This window comes from Tauraco erythrolophus, chromosome 1, assembly GCF_009769465.1.
Source record: "Tauraco erythrolophus isolate bTauEry1 chromosome 1, bTauEry1.pri, whole genome shotgun sequence".
Classification (NCBI taxonomy): domain Eukaryota; kingdom Metazoa; phylum Chordata; class Aves; order Musophagiformes; family Musophagidae; genus Tauraco; species Tauraco erythrolophus.
The window spans coordinates 112,745,873-112,765,213 of NC_141465.1; the positions used below are offsets into that span (position 1 = coordinate 112,745,873).

Here is a 19,341-nt window from a genome sequence, read left to right on the forward strand (position 1 = left end):
CAAACAGCTGGGCGCTGTTTTGAGCTGCCAGAGGATCCTCACCAGCTGAAGTCCAAGGTACGGGCTAAAAGGGCTGAGAGCACTGAAGGTGCTTTTCACTGGATGGTACTGCTCAGGTGGGAATCCATCCTGGAAAGTGTTCCATCCCTCTCCTCTACTTCGGTCGCTGGCTGCAGGGGCTTGCGTTGGGTTTGTTTCAGTTATGCCATTTGCAGCAGGATTGCCCAGGTGGTTATTCTGGTACAGCTGCAGGGGTGATACGCAGTAGCTTGGGGAGAGGAACATCTGGTTTCATGGTTTAACCCTACCAAAACAAACATGCTATCTCTCTGCACCCGAGTCTTCTCTGCTTTGAGGCAGGATGCACTGGGTCCAGTTTGTGTAACAGGTATTTCTCTAACCTGTTCTCACAATGCTTGGGTGGTGGAGGCTCTTATCTTACATCCTGTCCCAGCCTTTCATTGTGCCCGCAGGTGGAAAGTGATCGTAAAGTCAAATTCCCCAGTGCAAATTAAGCCTAATAAGTTGTGTGTTTCTGCAGTAGCCAAGGAGGGGAATTAATATCTGTCCAACCTTTTACCTGCTTAGTGTGGGCTGCGTTGATGTTAATCACAGCTGAAGCTTTGAGAGGAAGAATGGGTGTCACTGAACTTTTGAAGTTTTTGAAGCTTGAATTCTGGAAGGTTGAAGGGTTCCTCTTGGGACTTTCAGAGCAGGAAGGTCCCTCCTTTATTCTGGTCAAAAATCACTACTCATTTCAAAATGGGTTTCATGTATCATCACCAATAACCAGATTGAGTTTTCTGCAGGTATTGAGACGAAATATTGAAGTTTGCCTATTTTGAAATTTTGGGGAAGTTGAGACTTCTTGTCTGGACTGGGAGAAAAGGATCGTCTTTGCCATCTCAGAAGTTGTCCTGGGAAGGGAGAGGAATTTCTCACCTTGCTGTAGCCAATAGTTGTGATGATTTGGAAAGCAGGTGGGTGAGCCACAGCACCCCACCGTTCTCCTGAGACAATACTGGGGCACCAGCACCTTCTTCATGTCCAGTGGGACTTGGTGTTCCCCTTTTGGTAACTGATTGCTGGTAAGTGAATGGCATAGGGATTAGAGAGAGCATCTCACTGCTCCTTTTCCAATGAAGGAAATTCTCCAGGGCTCTGAGATGCCTGGAGAAATGTGGAGATGCTGCCTTGGAAATGTCCCTAACACTTGGGAGCTTGAGGAACAGAAACTTGCACCATCCCCAGCTGTCTGTGACAGCGAGCTGGTCCCCCAGCGACACCTCCCTCGTGCTGTGCTCAACAGAGGAGAGTAATATGGTCCCCTTCTTACGGGCAGTGTGTCTTTAAGCAGGTGATTCAGATTGTGCTTTGTATATACTACACGCTCACATGTGTGTGTGCCCTTACCTGTTTAGTGTGGAGTTGATATTTAACTAGATGGCTTCCTTCTTTCGAGTAGCAAGTGCCTTGCTAGTGGCCGATCTTGGTTTTTAATGGCAGAATTGGCAAAGAATATAACACTTGGTATCCATATATATACAGAGATGCATACTATGTTTCTGTAGTGTATATTGAGAGATACATATGCACACGTGAAAAACAAAAAATAAAATTATGACAATCAAGCAGGGAAGAATTTAACAGCACATGGACAAGATGTTCCTTGCCTAATTGAAATCCTGCAGCAGGACAGCATTCCTTTACATGCAGCGAAAGCAGTGCAAAGAATTGCAGTTAGTTTGGTGGCTTTTGGCCTGGACTCCTTGCTGTTACTGCTGCTCTGGTGGGGTATCTTCCAGCTTCACATAATGTTAACGCTTGGTCATGCCTTTATTTTCATCAGCCTTTTTGCTGGTGGCTGGCATCTGCGAATGATTGTGACCACAGCCTCTGGGTCGGTTCTCAGCACTTGTCCCAAGGCTGTCCTCTCAAAGCTGCCTCTTCCAGCACAGCTGATGGGGATGCTTGCAGGAGCTTCAGGGACACAGCCAGATACTCCTTATGGTCTGATGCCATGTCTTTTGCTTCTGTTTCTAGAAGTCTTGAGATAGATGTTCGAATGTTCATGAGGAAAGCTCAACATCTGCTGTAGCTGTCTTGTCTGCTCCATCACTTGTTGTAGACAAATGTAACAAAACATTGGAGATTTTCCAAGGCAAGATTTTGGAAGGACATATCTGACGCAAGTCCTGCTTTATACTGTAATGGATTGCATCCAGGGCTGACATACCTTGGTGGCTGTTGGCTTTCCTCATTGCATTGAATGATGCTTGAAAAAGCATTCAGTGGTTCTGGTTTGGTCCCTTACGACATAACTTCTTCGCATCTAGGGGTCTACAGTCAAACCTGGCACCCTAAAGATATCTGTATTGCTAATGGCAGTAGTAGGAACTAAGGTTTTCCACCTCTTCTTTTTCTGTGTAGGACTTCTCTGTGAATGATGCTACCTTGGGGATGGGAGCAGCAACACCAGCCTTTTGCAAAGAACTCCCAAATGGATTTGTGACCTGTGTGTTGATCAGAAAGTTTGCATCATTGCTACATGCTTGTTCAGGGAGCTGACCCATGTTCAAACTAGAAGTAGAGAGACGAACCCATTCTACACTGTTTTCCAAATGTACCAACATGGCATATGCATGAGCTGTTTGTTCTCCTGCAGGCTAGTAGCAGTGATGGAACAGCTGTATGGGGGAGACGTTTGTTGAAGACCAAAAGGATGCTGAGGAAAAATAAGACTGTCCACAGGATGTCACTTGAGAGGAGTATTAATGGCTGTAGAGGTTTCCACACGTTTCAAAATGGATACAAGTGTATGCGGAACAATGCTGAGTGGAGATTTCCGCTCACGCTTCTTCTGAGGAGGTGCCTGGAGAGTTCATTGGGCGTCCTGCAGGGTCAGGCTTGGGTTTTCTTCTTTCCTTAGTAGAAAACTCCTTGTTCTACATAATTTGCTTTAATTTTATGCTCTTAAAATTGAAGAAGAAAATTCTCAGGAGCAGCAAGGCCTTGAAATAGATAAGGAGTGGTTTTTCAGAAGCTGAAACAAATTGTAATTGTTTAGGAAGTTATAGTACTGCTTATGTAAGATGGTGCCCCATCAGCTTATTTTTACACATGGTGTTTTATGTTTAGCTGGACAGATGTTTGTTATGGTTTACTTTTTGCTGTTAACCAGATGCAAGGTTGCTTATTTTCTTATGGGATTGTTTTGAATAATGTCCCTTTTTAAGATGTTGTTAGTGGGGAAGGAAATCTGTCAACCTGACATAATAGGTATGTTAACCGTCAGATAAGAGGAGGAAGACTATCTTATTTTATTTGAAAATACAATACAGTCAAGGCACAAGAATTTGGACAGGGAACAAAAGCAACAAACATAAAATGCCCTGTAAATAAAAGACAAGGACCAGTAGCAATGGGTGGGATTTGACCCTTATTGAAGTCGATGGGAGCTTTGCCATCGACTTCAGTGGGACAGGATTCCACTTGAGGATGTGGCCCCTGCCCCAGGGTCTGCCCTGCTAAGTAATCTAGGTGCGTCATTGCTTCCCGCTGCTCTCAAAGCCCTCGTCTCCTGCTGAACCATGAAGGTGCTCAGAGCCGTGGGGTGAAGCCATTTCCTACCCAAGGTCTGAGCAGCCAGGGCTTGCAGCTTGGTGTTTCTCATGAGAGAAATCAGAGCTAAAGCAGAGGTGTGAGCTAGGTGTGTGCAGAACAAACCTAATCTACATTCATTCAGATGGAGTTTCCTTGACTTGAAGGTGGTTGTGTACCATCTGGTAACATTTCTGGATTAATTTATATTGTTTTATGTGATTAGGACTGCATTATGCCACAGGAGTACTGACTGTACATTCAAAGAAAGGCTCATCGTTTCAAGTATGGTTGGGAGTGGGAGTGAGAGGAACCAGCCCAGAACACGTTTCCTTACTTCAAAGGCAAGAACGGCTGTTTCAGAAAGCGAGATCACAGCCAGATCCAACTTCTAAGGAGGGAAAAAATTATAATCTCTGCCGAAATCACCCTTTGATACAATTGCGAAGATAACAAATGATTTCAGAGGAAAGGTTTTGGGCAGAAGCGTAATGGCCCCTTGTACTGCATCCTGATAAATCCTGATACTTTTGGGGCAGGACGAGGCTGATGTCTTGATCTTGAGATCAGACAGAAGAGCACTGTCTGCTGGCATTAAGCCAATTGCAGGATGCTGGCCTTAAATTTCTAGGTCTGTCATAATTAAATAGCCTTTCTTCTAAACAAATTATCCACAAAAAGCAGTTCTGCTTTAGCCTTGGTAGCTGTAGTACAGCTGTGGACATCTGTTGGTATGCCTGAGGGAGCTCCAACCTAAAATCATTTTGAAGTATGTTTTTTGTGGGATACTCTTTGAATTATATGTAAGCATGAAATAATTGAGTAGATTGGTTTTTTTAACAAATGAATCCTACATTCTCTTGCCATCAAAATCCTTGCCAGGCTGGTGCCCTGATCCTCCATCCCTGCAAAAAAGGGCTGTTTCTCTCCTGGGAACGTTGGCCCTCCCCAGCCCCGTTCTTGACCAAGAAGTGATTTGTCGTGATGTGTGCGGGAGGGGAGGACATTGGGTACCAGATCTGCCTTCGTTTTCAATGCAGAGATAAAACTCCTGTTGGTTTGGGTACACTGAGTCACACTCGTTTTGCAAGACACCAGGTTTAGTTGAATTGAAGTTAAATAGCTAGGTAGGAAATAAAAGGTCTTCTACCATCATTGTTAGGCAGCATGTTTTTGAAGCCCAGGCCTTGAGCCAAATCCTGGAATAGACTTGGCATCCGCAGCTCCTTGGGTGTCAGTGCTGGTTGAAGGAGGAGGGAGAGTGGCTCTCATCTGTGGGGAACTGTGGTCCACCTCCACCTGGAGGCACTTCTTAGACAAAGATAGTAGCAGACTGCACAGGCTGACCTCTCCTTTTGCTTTTGTTCACCGCAGAGCATGTCCTCCTTGGAGCTTTGTGCAGTGTATGGGGACAGTAGGTTGCTTACACACTGCAAGCAAGTGTATTGTTAGTGCCACATAGAATGGTTTGGGTTAGAAGGGACCTTAAGGATCATCTAGTTCCAACCCCCCTGCCATGGGTCTCAGGAAGATCTCCTCTGACCTTCTCCTGTGTTCCCCTGTGGCTGGTCCAGCTCAGCCTCAGGGGTCCATGCGTGCTTCCCCACGGGCACGCAGAGCCTGGGGGCTCCGTGCACAGAGCAGGTGAGCCCTGCCCTGCCATGCTGCATCTCTGCAGACCTCCTTGGCTCATCACTCGGCATCTTACTGAGCCAGACCCGTCTCTCTTTACATCCTTTCCATTTTCTGTCTTTATTAATAATCTCAGCTGGGACTTTCCCGTATTACTGTGTTGCTTCTAACACCTCTGTTCAGGCCATTGAATGTCTAAACCTTGCTATAAATATTGACTTAGCAAGAACTAAACTGTTTTTCACCAGTCCTTTGGCATTTCTTGATGTTTCTGTGCTGCAGAATAAACCTATGTTTGTCCTGAAATCCAGAGTTTGGTTCTGAATCAAACTGGTCTTGACTTTCAGACTAGCTTTGGAAAATAAGTCCATTAACACATCTCCTGTGGGTATCTTGCTCATAGTTGGCTGCAGTTTATGGCAGGGGTTTCTTTGTTTTGTTTTGGAGGGCTTTTTTTTTTTTTATGTCTTCTGTAGTGTTTTTTTCTTGGTACACAGCACTGGGATGCTCCTCATTTCCTGGAGCTCCAGACTCAGTGTCAACCAGCAGAAGCACAACCACCACCACCGCTGGGCAGGGTGGGTGAGTTGGCCCCATCACTGTGGTCTTTGTAAGATGCAGACATCAACAGGATCTCTCCATCACTCTGGTGGGAGTTAAGCAAAGCCTAGAACTTGTGTTGTCCTACAAAGCAGTAAAATTCATAGGCGATACTCCAGTGCAGCACTCTTGTAGTCATTTTACCCCAGTTCAATGCTCAGGACTGCCCAGTCTCTGCTTTTAGGGAGGTGGGCAAGTGTCCAGCTGAAAGCAATCCTGGCTGACCTGGATTTGGGTAAGGTTCAAGTGGGAAGGAGACCGCATAAGCAAACTGATGTGTGAATACACTTAGGTAAACAGGTCTGTCTGCCTTTTGAAGGGAAAAAATAGTTTTCCTTCTCTGTGTGTGTTGGGAATTCCTGTGGCTCACCAAATGAGAGTTTTGTAAGGTTGGCCCAAGACCTGCCTTTCTCCATTAGTCTGAATCTGTGTCCCTCAGGAGCGTGTTTGAGAGCTGTTGGTGGATGAGGCAATTCCTGACACGGTGGGACTTGTAAATCCTCAGCCTTGTTCCTATAGTTGTAATTATTTTCTCATAGTAGAGGAGTTAGTGTAAGGCCAAGAGAAAGGGATTTAAGCCAGGGCTTATGACTGGTGTCTTGGAAAAGTGAAGAGGATTTTTGATTTTGTAGTTGATGCTATGGCAACAAAATTAAAACATTGGATTTAATAGCTGACTCAATTTTAAGTTTCTTAGTGTGTATTTTCCCACCTTTTATACTGAGTTTTACCCGGATCTGATGACATACCAATCTCACTCGACCATACCGTAAATTCCATCTAGTGATATTTTTGCCTACACATTATTCTCAGCGTACTATTCATGTTAGTGTGCAGTGTACACTGCTGTTCCGTTATTGGTATGCAAGGCACTGTTCATTGGAAAATTAATGCCTCGGTCCAGCATCACATCTAAATAAAACAACCTTTCTCCTTCTCTATAATTAATGAAGAAACACTTTAAAGCCCTGCTGCTGAAGCCGGCTTTAATGGTGCAGTGTGGATATCAGGTTGGGGCTTCTCGGAGCTACAGGATGCAGTCTGAGATAGAGGATGACGTTCATCCTTGTAGACTGTGTCCCCATGAGCAAGCAACGCAGCCCATTGATTTGCAGAATGAAGCAGTTGTTGTTGAGAATCTGATGTCTGCACAATATATCTTACAGGGGAGATTGTTCTGGAGGAGCTCTTCCTGTGGGCTAAACACCCATCAGGTGCAGATGCAGCATCCTCAGGTGTAGTTTTACCCTGGGGGTATGGGGTTTGTGCACTCCATGAGTGCTCTGCAGCATGAACCAAAACGTGGTAAATGGGGACTACTAGGACATTCATTTTTAAAGTGATTTCATGCTCAGAGCATCATATTATCTAACTTTTAAATTCTGAATGAGGATGATGATGTTGGGATGAAGGTGGGATGGCAGAGCGTGGGCTGAGGAAAATGGCTACAGCCAGTGGGAGCAACACTCAGAAGAGGAAGGTCAATGATGGATAATCAGAAAGAACCAGGGCACGAAAACAGCGGTGAACCAGCAAAGTGGAACCTCTGTCAAAGTAGGAGGTGGTGCCCATTGACTGGAGAAGAGCAAAGACATAAGTAAGTTTAGCTGTGAGAGACTGGAAGATTCTCCTTCTTTTTTGATAAGTTTTATTTGATAAGAGGCACAGGGAAGTTGGGCAACTATTGTTTTTTTTAACTTGTTAAAGGGAAGAACCGTAGCTCTCCTTTATCTTGACTTGAGTAAAGCTTTTGTTGAAGTGTCACACAGGAAGTTGTTTAAGAAGATGAGGACTAGTAGGAAACTGACACAGCGCAAAAGGGACTTGTTAGTGAGAAGTCAGGGACTGGGAGAGGAAAAGAGATACTGGTAGAAGAGATACCCACTGGAGTTCTTAGTGGTTGCTCTTGGGATGCTCTTGTTGCTTCTTCTACTGGTCCCTCTTGATGCAACAAGTAGAAGGGTGCTAATGGGATATGCCACTGCTCGGAGGGTGGTTCAGAGGTGAACAGTTGCAGACAGAGCAAGGGACAGCCTGTGTCTTTGGGGCTTGGATCACTTACCTTTGCACAATGAAGGCTGAGAGGTTATAACCACTGAGCAGGGAAAGGCCATTCTTGGCCCAAGAGCATGTAAGTAAACACTGCCTGCTGAAGCATTTTGGCTGGAGAGTAGAGGAGTGTTGGTGGAGCTTTCCAACACTGGGCATAAGGCACCTAGAAATTTTTAAGGGAAGGCCTGATGTTGCGCCGTGGTTGCCTGTGACAACTGGGGCTAGACTTGACAGTGAAAAGCAAGAAATTCCTTCTAATGCTGTGCTCATCAATTCAGGTAATGCTATGAGGAGGAGCTCTCTAGCTGCTCTAAAGACAAGGACAATTTTGAAGCAACGTACTGAATTTTTTTCTGAAAGAGTAAGACAAAACTTCCACACTCGGGCTGTGTCCAAGGACATAAATCTTGAAGGGACAGACTCCCTAACGGCACTGTTTCCATAGATGTCCTTGAGGAGCTGACCCCACTGCTGGCCATGCCAGTTTGACTGATCGTAGCTTTTAATGAGTGCTGTTACTGCCTGTGTGAGGTGGACACCTAGGCAGGTGGTCCAATTTCTAGGCTTGATGTGCTGCATAGCAAAATCTTTCCATGGTCTAGCACTGCAAGATACGTGTCTCACATGGGAAGAGAAACTCCAGAAGGATTTCCTAAGGGAAAATCACTCCGCAGAGAGGGATTTGCTTTACCCTGCTGCTAATCCCATTATAAAGTCTAAAGCAAGGGAGCTGCACCTGAACTGCTCGCACGTGGAAGCCACTGCACGCTGCTGTTTGGCTGTGCCAGAAGGTCCGTACGCAGATGCTGAAATGGGACCAGAGCTGGAAAGGCTGCCCCACGATTTCATTAAACACCTCTGTCCTGCAGTGCTTCTGTCCTGGGTGGGACGGGGAAGTTCAGGGAGCCCTGCTGTGCTCTTGCTTCAGTCGTTGTGAATGCAAAATAGCTTAAGCCTTTGCCTTGGTGTAACTGAGCTTAATTAAACTTGGTTGTGCATGTCCTTTTTTCCCAAATTATATCCATTTCAGCCTGCACAGTTGGAGGCAACACCAACCTGTGCTTCTGCCTGTGGCTGGAGCTGGAGCTTAGAAAAGGGAGATGTCCCAGCAGGTCTGTTTGACTGCAAGTGGTGTCGCTAACTGCAGCACAGGGTCGTGTTGTGCTCCAGGGACAGTAGCACATGTGGTACCTTATTTTGGGATGTAATGCTCGCTTAGTTCGCCCCGAGACTTAAAAAATACATATAAGTACATCTCTCTATATATATCTGTCTTTTTTATATATATATATATATATGGTTTTTTAATTCCCAGCCCAGGAAAACCACTCTGAAATCTGAAAGATGGGCTTTATGGTTTTGACTTGACCACTTGGCTGTGGAGCGGGTGGTTGTGGAGTTGAGTGGGAGCCGGGGTGCAGTGCTGCCTCTCCCAGGACTGGGCATGCATTGCAGCGTGACTGGGAGTGGGAAGCAGAAAACGCTTCGATTTTGTCTGTTTTAATTCCTTGTGCTAAGCCGAGGTAAAATGCCAAAGGAGAAATTTTGCCATGTAAAAAAGGTGGAAAGTGGGAAGATCTGTTTGTTGTAACAGGGCTGTAGCAGCGTACCTGTGCAGTGATGCTGGTTTGGGGGATATCCCGGTCCAAGTAATGATGGCAGCATCTTTCTTGCAGGCCCAAACACAAAGATGAAGTGTCAGAAAATTATCAACTTTGGAAACCAGCTTCTTCGCCGGAAAAACGTGGACTGCACTCGAGAAGACAGTCGGCTCTCACGATGCCTCAACACGTTTGACTTGGTGGCTCTGGGGGTCGGCAGCACTTTGGGTGCAGGCGTCTACGTACTGGCTGGAGCCGTGGCACGGGAAAATGCCGGACCTGCCATCGTTATCTCCTTCTTGATCGCCGCCTTGGCTTCAGTGCTGGCTGGACTCTGCTATGGAGAATTTGGTGCTCGAGTTCCTAAGACAGGATCAGCTTATCTCTACAGCTACGTGACCGTGGGCGAGCTGTGGGCCTTCATCACGGGGTGGAATTTAATCCTCTCCTATATTATCGGTAAGTGGGTGCGCTGTGAGACCCTGGCTTTGGTCCAGGGTGGCAGCTAGTCTGTAAGACCAGCCGTGTTTGGGTGCGCGCGTTACTGTTGCAAACAGGCGCTGCACTCCCGCGCTCACCCAGGATTTCGGGACTCAGCTGCAGGCGCGTTGGTGGTGGTTCCTGTCAGTCGGCAAGGTGGGTGGTGTGCTGGGGGCTGAGGATTTTTCCTGACACTGGACTATTGCTGCTGCGACTCCTGACACCTCCACGTCATCCCTTTGGCATCCCCTGGCCGCTGCGTGCTTGTCGGGGGGCAAAAGCGTGTCCCCTCTGCCGGGAAAGAAGCTGCTGACGGAAGAATGATTTTACACAGCAGCATCTGTGCTCCCAGCTGATCAAGGATTAATTCCTGGTCCCTTTCAGACCTGTTTAAAGTACCTGGAGATCAGAGTTTTGTCTGGTGAATGGCTGCAGGATTAAGCTTAGGGTGATCTGCAGGTTCACAGTCTCTGAAACATCCAAACCAAATCCCTTCTAAGCCCTTGACTCCCACTAGGAGGGGCCTTGGATCAAGCTCAGAGCACGCAGTGTACAACTCAGTTGATACGTTAAAACTAAGCCACGCTTCGCTAATTAAGGATTGGTGCCTTTTCAAGCACATTCTGGGCACGCTGCTTGTCATCATGCCTGTAATTAAGGCTGCAACCAACTTGCCAGTGGAGAGTGAAGACTGACTAGTTAAAATGAAAATTGATGTTATGCTAAATTATTAAAGGGAGGGTTGTTGTTTTTTTTTAAATACATTTTATGGGATGTGTAAGTGTTACCTTGGAGATTAGTTGCCATGGTGCTAGGGAGGGTAAGATCACATCAAGAATGATATAGCGATGTAGCAGCTGCTTGTCTGAGATCGTGCTGGCTCTGCTCTGTGTGCTGCCTGAAACCTTCTCCTCCTTGCCTTTTTTTCTTTTAAAAAAAAAAAAAAGAAATGAGAGGATGAAAAGCCAGAGTCAATTAAACTCATCTCCTTAGGAAATCTGAGTCCTGCGGTTCTTTTATGAGTCAGATTCACTGCAAGGAGGGGATAAAAATAGTTTTTTTTTAAAAGTAAGCATATAATTTCCTCCAGACTTCTAAAATGGACTCTGCTTAGGCCACACGTAGGAAAATTGAACAGACTTCTTGGTGATTTGTCTTCTGTTCCAGAAATGTAATGATAAATCATCTCTTCCATGCTCCTCATCTAGTTAGTTATGTGGCCGTCCCCACCATGATGCTGAACCACCAAAATGACTGACATAGCCATGGACGCTGTCCCAAAACCCAATTCTGCAAATGCACAATGAAGAGATGTACATACTGAACGTTACACTCGCAGGATCTGGGCTGAGGCTGATATTCTGAGATTATTTTTTGTGTGTGTTCTCTCATAATGGCTTTTGAACCACCGCCTCAGTTTTTATTTCAGAGTTGGCTGCTCAGTGTGTTATCACAAGGCAGAAAATTCAGTAAAAAAATAAGTAGATGTTATCCGTGAATGTGTTCAAACACAACTTTGTTACTTTTAATTCAGTCCTGTGACAAAAATGCATGTTTGCAACTGGCTTCCTTGTAATTTGGGAGGAAGGGTGGCTAAGCAGGAAGAACAACTGGGGGAGGATTGGAGCTATAGCAGGTCTCTTTTCTTTATCTTACCCAACCTTTCAACCTGTGCTAATTGTCCCTCTTGTGAGCAAGGACAACTCCCAGCAGCTTCGGGGGTGTGGAGGAGAAAGATATGTTGGAACACACTGCAATTCAGAGCTGGGGGTTGAGAGAGGCAGAAAGCCAACTTTTTTCTCAGTTGTACTGCAGAAAATGCCAAGCAGTACCACTGAAACCAGGTGGGGTGGTGAGAGCTTGCATCTGTAAGGGACTGAGCCAACTTGGTGTTTTCATAATGAAGTTCTCAGACATCTGTTCAGAAAGTATTGTGGGGTGGAAAAATAAATCCTGGGGTGCTGGGATGGGTGGTCAAGGTAATTAATGTAATTATTTGAAGTGACTTGGCTTGGAGGAACACTGGTGTGGGGTCTTGGCTATGCGTAATGAGCAAAAATGGGCGTGCAACTGGTTGGTCATAGCCTAGACGGAAGGAAGGAGGTGTCCAGGAGCAAGATCTGGTGTGAACTTTCTTCTGGGGTGATGTGTATGGGGAAAACCGTGCCAGATTGTGGGAAGCATTTCAGGAACTGGAAGCTGGTGGGAGCTGGTAGGACAATGAGTAACGGCATCCCTGGTGAGCAGCTGCTGCTGGGGTTTCCTGGGGCACGCAGTGACCTCCTGGCCTGTGCCTGTTCCTTCAGCGAGCCCTGCGCCTGAACTCCACGGCTCTCCTGGGAGCCGAGTGCTGCGGGAAGGAGCCAGCTTTGTCTGGTGAGGTTATGCTGACCCAGAACTAGTAAATCCTCCTGGATACAAGCCGAATGTCTTTGCACTGTGCTCTCTAGCAACAGTGAGATATTATCCAGGTGTCTGCAATGTTGGAAGAGTATCAGTTTCCCCCTACTCCCTCAAGTCTGTTGGTTACAGAGAGTTCAGGATAAAGGGCCGATAGTTAGGTGAAACTGGCATCCAAACAACTGCCATCTAATATAACGCATGCAGGAGCTGGTTGTTCCTGTCCTAGAACATGAAATATTAGAGCCAGGACAAACAAATAGCACTAAAGAAACAGTCTCTTCCCTCCAATCATGCCAAAGTTAAGCTGAAAAGTTGTAATGTGGTATACAATAACTTTTGGAGTTTTTCAAGACTGAATTGATGGCACTGGTGTCCCACCTCTTTAAAAGCATCCACGCTGTGCATTTTGCTCTCGGTGAACAGAAGAGTCTCCAAGCAGGTCTGTTCTGCAGCTTATTTTTGTACTGTGGCAAAGCTGGATCGGGGCGGTGAGTGTTCCCAGCTTGGCTGCAGGTGCTGCTGGCCACTGCTGCCCAGGCTTTAGCTGCAGGTGAGCAGGGACATCATTTGACACGATTGCAGGTGCCGGAGTTGGGACTGGAGCGCCCACCCGCAGGTGAGTGTGTCAGGACAGACTGTTCCAGGTAGGAGGGGGCCCCTGACGGCGTCCTCTGAGGAACTGCTCTGTAAACCGAAACCAAACCAACCTCTTTTTTTAACCAGGTAATTATGCAGAGTAGTAATTATATCATGCAATTAGATGCTGTTATATATAGTGTACTGTATAAGGCGTTGGGAATATAACGATAATCGCTTTAATGCAGGAAAGGGAGAAGTTGGCTATTACCCAAACCTACTTATTTTACACAATGCTGTCACTGTCTGGTGGTAGGTCTTTGTTGTTACTATTTCAGTTCTCTGAAACGACTCTTCTGGCCCAGATAACGTCCTGGACTTGGTCGTCCTAAGTCCCCAGGTTCAGTCCTTGCGCCGGCAAGCTGTGTGTGGTTTGGTGTACTCAGGAACCGCAGCAAGCAGCGGCTCTGGAGAGGGAAGTCTAAGCACTTGCTGCAGGCAGGAGTCGTGCCGCTTGCTGGGATCATCACCAGCATCCTGCAATAGGCTGACTTACGCTCAGATAACCCGTAAATCGTGTCTGAGTCTTTATCCTGCTTGGTTGCTCCACCACCGGAGGTCGGAGCAGACCTGCTTGTTGCTGGAGCACAGAGCCTACAGAGCTGGGCGAATGTTGTGGTCCAGGCTCTGGTGCTCCAGCGATGCACTGCTGGAGGCCACATGGCTTCTGTAAGGTCCCTCTGCCTGGGCTGCAGTCACCCAGCTGGGGCTGCCAGGGACTTCTGCCGGCATGACGCTCAGATCTCTCTAGTAGTAGAAATTACCGGGTTTTGGGGAAGTCCAGGCTGCTGGGAGTGTAAGGAAAAGGTTAGTCTAGGCAATATCTAAGGCAAAGTTGAGGTTTACTAAGAAGCTAAACCACATATAACGATTTTTTTATCTTGTCAGCTGTGTGTTTCACCTGTGTGCATTACCATCAAAGCAGATGCCAGGCGTGAGTACAGGCTGTGGGCTGGATCTGCAGAGGAAAGACTGCTCCCAGCTCTTGGGAAACGCATGCGAGGTTGCTTCGAGGCCCTCTGTGGCCAAAAGCCATGCAAGGTGCCCCCTGTTTGGAATGTGTGCCAGCCACGAAAGGTGATCTGCATCCTTTCTGTCCTCTGACAGGAACCTCGAGCGTGGCCAGAGCCTGGAGCGCGACGTTTGATGAGATCATAGGCCAGCACATTGAAAAATTTTGTAAAAAATACATGACGATGGATGCTCCTGGAGTGCTGGCAAAATACCCGGACATCTTCGCCGTGGTGATAATCATCATCCTAACAGGTAAAACCTTGGAGGAGTTTGCGAGTCTTGGACCTCTTTCTTCTGTAATTTCATTGTTTGGTTTTGGAATAGGCACAAAGTCCTTATTTGTTTTGGATAACGTATTAAAGACTCTTTCTTTCCTACAAGTGTTGGATTGGCCTATATAGCTGCTGCGGAGTTAGCACGGGGCATAGCCTGTTTACAAGGTTTTTAATTAGAGGGAAGCATGCTTGATATTTTTTGAGCCACTCTTAAAACCTTTAATCAAATTTTATATAAGGAGGAAAGAAAAGATGACTTGTTATCCTCAATCAGGTATGGAAGTTTAATCCTTTCCTCCACAAATCCTGTTACACAAGAATTTCATTCTGTTTCTCTATCAACCTTATTCCTCCTTTCATAATCTACCAATTTTCAGTGCCTCGAGCCAGGAAAGTGAGAAAACAATATATGGAACTCAGTAACAACCTCATGTACTACTTTTTGGATTTTTTTTTCAGTGTGTATGGGCTTCAGTTTGCAACAGTGAATGCAGGACTCCAGAGAAATAAATGTGCGATAAACAGTCAGGGCCTCTTTTTTTCTAAAAATGTGCCAAGGCTTCGATTAGAATTTGGAAAAGTTTTGAAAATTTGTAAAATTCAAATCCTTCTGAACTTTTACCTCTACTCCAACTGGATCTTGCAAAGCATTGCCAAATTCCGGCAAATTAAAAAAATCATGCTTCTCACGTACCCCTCTGTGGTTTCCAAAATGCAGAAGCTGCAGTGTAGCTCCAACAAGGTTATCGCGACATTTCCCACTCTGATCAGGATGGCAGTCTCACAGCGTGAGCCGTGCTCATGGGAGCAGGCTTCGTAAGCAGGGGATGCTTTGGCATCTGGGTTTGCATTCGAATCTAGGACTATATCGAGGACTGCTGTAGTCAATAGCAGCCCTCTGTTTTCAGAACCACATCGGAATGGGAGAGACGATTTTCCTCTTGATTTTCCTCTTTGTTCATTTGTATATGATAAGAATTGCTCTAGTTTCAAATTAGAATCTGGTCTTTCACCTTAGATACAATTCACAAAATGTAGGACTCCTCATTTTAGCACTGCTGAGGCGTAAAATCATACAGGTTACCGATAGCTTTATTTCCCTGCATGAAGCAAATTCATGGATTTTAATTAAAAAGTGTAAACAATTCTTTTTTAAAAAAAAAGTTGCTGAATGAGCAGCTTTAGTCCTAAATATAAGCACTACAAGTTTATTTCTGCTTGCACCATCTTGAGCTTCAGATTTCTACAAGGTACCTTACAAGTTTTCCTAGGCAGGTACAGGATTTTGTCAAATACTTCCCTGATGTGGCTGTCTCAGCTTATTTCCTATTTTAAAAGAAGGCAAAGCGAGTGCATAGTATGCTCCCCTCTCTTTGAAGTGCTTTGGAGTAGCTGTGAGGACACCCTGTTCTCCCTCAGGCCCATGTGAAGTTCTTTACCTTCTCCCTTCGCCACCTTCTTAGATGTGAGTTAAACGTTTGGGTTCTCGAAAATCAGCTCTGAAGAGCAAACGCAAGTTACCAGAGCTTGTTGTTCTGAGAAGCCGAGCTATGCCTCCATGAGATGCTGATTGCCAAAGCCTATGAACGTGCTCTTGCTTAGATGGATGCTCTTAACACCACAGACTGAAATCCTGCTCTTGCTGAACTCGCTGGCAAAGCTCCCTCTGATTTAAATGGGAGCCCAAGATGCTATCTTCTTCTATGTCCTCAGCACTAGAAGTAGCTGTTGTCCTTGATTTGGTCCCTGCTTATATTTTTCCCTACTTCTAAGAAAAGTCGAATGTTGTTCATAACTTCTGCATGTGGCCAAGAGCTCTAAGACAATGTTCCTTCATGAAAAAACACCTGGAGTGCTTTCTCCAGGTCTCTGGGTGGAGTTTGTGGCTATGGCTAGGTGGCACAGCGTAGCACCATGAGGTGACCAGAGCTGGCATCGAAAGCACTGGAAGCAGCTTGGCTGTGTTAGCAAAGCACTTTACCCAGGGCTCGTGCCAAATGGGCATGCGGGGTGGGAAGGTGCGTCACATCCCCCAGTCGTAATGTCTGGGCTGGAGTCCCTGTCCTTCTCCTGGGTGAGTTAATCCCGACCCGCCTGAGCTCCTTGGCTTTGTGGAGAAACGAGATGTGGTAATTTGGGCAGAGCACAGCATGGGCAGAGCTGGGCTACCTCTGCAAGCCGCCAGTGCCTGCTGCTGGTGGCAAGATACTTAACTGCCTGTCTGCTTTTTTTTCCCCAGGGCTTTTAATTTTTGGCGTGAAGGAATCTGCCCTGGTGAACAAAGTGTTCACCTGCATCAACATCCTTGTCCTGGGCTTCGTCATGGTCTCTGGCTTTGTGAAAGGATCTGTTAAAAACTGGCAGCTGACTGAACAGGACATTTACAACAACGCCACCCACTGTGCTTACAGAGACAAGTAGGTTGGATTTTTTCTTTTCAGGTCTGAAATTGATGTATTTTCAGTGGCAAGTTTATAGGGGGGGGAGTTGTGGAGTGATTTAGGAAAGGTGTGAATGGGATGGCTCCCTCCTTTGTGAAACGCCTAGGAGGCAAAGCTGGTTTTGGAGGGCGTTTGTTGAAAGCAGGCAGTGCCGATGGGCTGAAACTGGTAGGAGGTAGGCTGGGTCAGCGTGGGCCCTGCTGCAGAACTGACCGCTTCCAGCCTCATTACCAATACGGCGTCCAAATTGGAGAGAAAAGAGCTTTTTAGACACCTACTCAAGGCTGCACCAGGCTGGCTCTGGTTCCTGTATCAAACCATGACCAAGTACAGCTCTGTAGTTTGTTTGGGCACTGGGGCAATATCCTTCAGGCACCATTGTACCTTTTGGAGACCTTGTCTCAGACACCTCAATAAAATGAAGGCAAGTTGCAGATTATTTTAATACATTGCAGCAAGCACATCACAAATCCATTTTTAATGACATTTCGCTACTCGGCCAAAATCCTTTCTTCCTATATAAGACCAAATTAAGGAGCTTACAAGGGTTGCCAGTGATACAGGGCTGTTCATTTCTGCTTGAGACTGTGCAACGCAGAATGAGGGTCTTTAAATACCTCTACGTACATCAGCTCAGTCCCGGCTTGCTGTCTGAACTCTTTATGCTGGCCTGCAAGGAAGCACAGTTTGGCACAATCTGGAGAGATTCGTAAATGTTGCATGGGTCAAGTTTTGGCTTGTGGACAAGCCGCTTATTTAGCCTCTCTGCAAAATTCAGCCTACTGTGAACAAATTGCTTCTACAGGAAAGGTCCCCCGTCCTTCCCTACTGCTATTCCCATGCAAGGAGCAATTAGCACAATAGCTTCAAAGTGTAACTGTAGCTCTTTAACCCATAGCACTTAACTATTTTTGTAAAATCTGTCTGGGGTTTACTTTACTTTATCATTATTTCCAGAGTAATCCACATTTGGGTTGTGCTATTTCTGCATGCATGTGACAGGCCAGTTTTCTTCTAAGTCTCAACAGAGCTACAAGAATGTTCAGATGCTTACACGTGATAAGACTTGCAGATTTGGGATTTGCTTTACTTTAATTGCCTTAACTCATCTTTACAAAGGCTTTTCCCTGAAAAAGTTACCTAAGTCACTTGAACCGAAGGGTATGTTATTGATGACTCAATACAGGCATGTGGATCTGTGGCTCTGGTGCAGAGTGCACTGGGTGTCAGTGATAGGTGGACGCCTGTCAGTTAACTTTAATGATGGACATCAGTAGGTGTCTGTTGACTTTAATGAACTTTGGATGAGTCTTAGCAAAGCATTTGGTGCATCAGGGATGCTGGCTCCCCTCCTCCCTCAGGGTCGCAAGCATGGTTTGGCTATGAGCTTGGCACAGGGAATTCTGAAGTTGAGAATGGAGGATTGGGTGGATTTTGGACAGCCATGGCACTCTGCATTACTCTCTAATGGCTGCTTACCTACTATCTGAGTCCATCTTGGGTGAAAAGTGGATGGTTTACATGTTTCTCAGTCTTCAATTTTCAGAATTACTTGTTGTGCTTGTGTTTAAATGAATATGTGTATTTACACGCATGCAGCAATATTAGGAGAGGAATTTCAATATTCATGCTATTTTCTCCTTGTCTTCACCATGACATTTTTATCCGCCCCGAAAACGGGTGAACCATTTTTATTCTTTGCATTCCCCAGGCTATTGCAGGCGAGTCCAAAGCTCGGCAGTGGGTAGGGCTTAGCATTTTTGCCTGGTATTTGTGTGCTGACATGTGAAAGGAAGAGTGTGTTCCTTCAAACTCCAGCTTTGGGTTTTGTTACGAGCTGTATGAATAGTTTTGTTACTCCCACCTAGGCAGGATGACTTCTAACCCAGTGCCATGCCTTTCAGTCGAACACAGGAAGAAAAGCTCTGTGGTGTTGGAGGGTTTATGCCCTATGGATGGAAAGGAGTCCTCTCAGGGGCAGCCACGTGTTTCTATGCTTTCGTGGGATTTGACTGTATTGCTACTACAGGTGAGAGGGAGGATGTCTTCATTCTGGTTATGAACCTGCTTGCTGGTCGATTGACTTTCAGTAATGTTGCACAGCACAGATAATCAGTAATTCGGGGCACTGTGTGTTCATCATCCCTCTGAACCTCAGCCCAGAATATACTTTTGGCTCAGCCACTCCTCATGCTCCATGTGCTGAGTATGTCCAAGTCCCTGGGTGCTTAAGCATTGAATTCTAGATGCTATGGCAGGCAGCTAGACCATATAATGCACAAAAAGAGCTTTCTGCCTTCTTTGTCCGCAGGGCCCAGTCCCATGGTTTGTCACTGATGATGGTAACCAGGTCAAACTCCACAGAAAACGCAGCCAGCTTTACCGGTTAGGCAAACAGGGAAGGCCCAGGTTCAGATGCTTTGTATGACTGGTGAAGTTTGAACCTCCGACTGCAGATGATGCTTTAATCAACAGGTTATTCTGGAGTAGCGTTCTTCAGTGTCTTCAGCTGAAGATGCTCCACTGGCTTGGAGTATTTAAAGAGCCAGAGAAAGAGGGAGCCTAAGTAGGAGCAGCAGGCTGGGCAGGCCACCGGCAGCATGCCTG

General features: G+C 46.1%; 1 protein-coding gene across 1 annotated transcript in view; it reads left to right on the top strand.

Annotated features, from left to right (window-relative positions):
* Positions 1-2,460: 2,460 nt before the first annotated feature.
* The window catches only part of SLC7A1 (solute carrier family 7 member 1), a 30,614-nt gene continuing 13,733 nt past the window's right edge, over positions 2,461-19,341 (top strand). The window contains exons 1-6 of the mRNA XM_086613042.1: positions 2,461-2,586; positions 3,182-3,188; positions 9,561-9,944; positions 14,112-14,270; positions 16,533-16,710; positions 18,639-18,763. Coding sequence (XP_086469168.1) covers positions 2,572-2,586; positions 3,182-3,188; positions 9,561-9,944; positions 14,112-14,270; positions 16,533-16,710; positions 18,639-18,763 — 868 coding nt within the window. The 5' untranslated portion in view covers positions 2,461-2,571. The remainder of the gene's footprint in view (positions 2,587-3,181; positions 3,189-9,560; positions 9,945-14,111; positions 14,271-16,532; positions 16,711-18,638; positions 18,764-19,341) is intronic.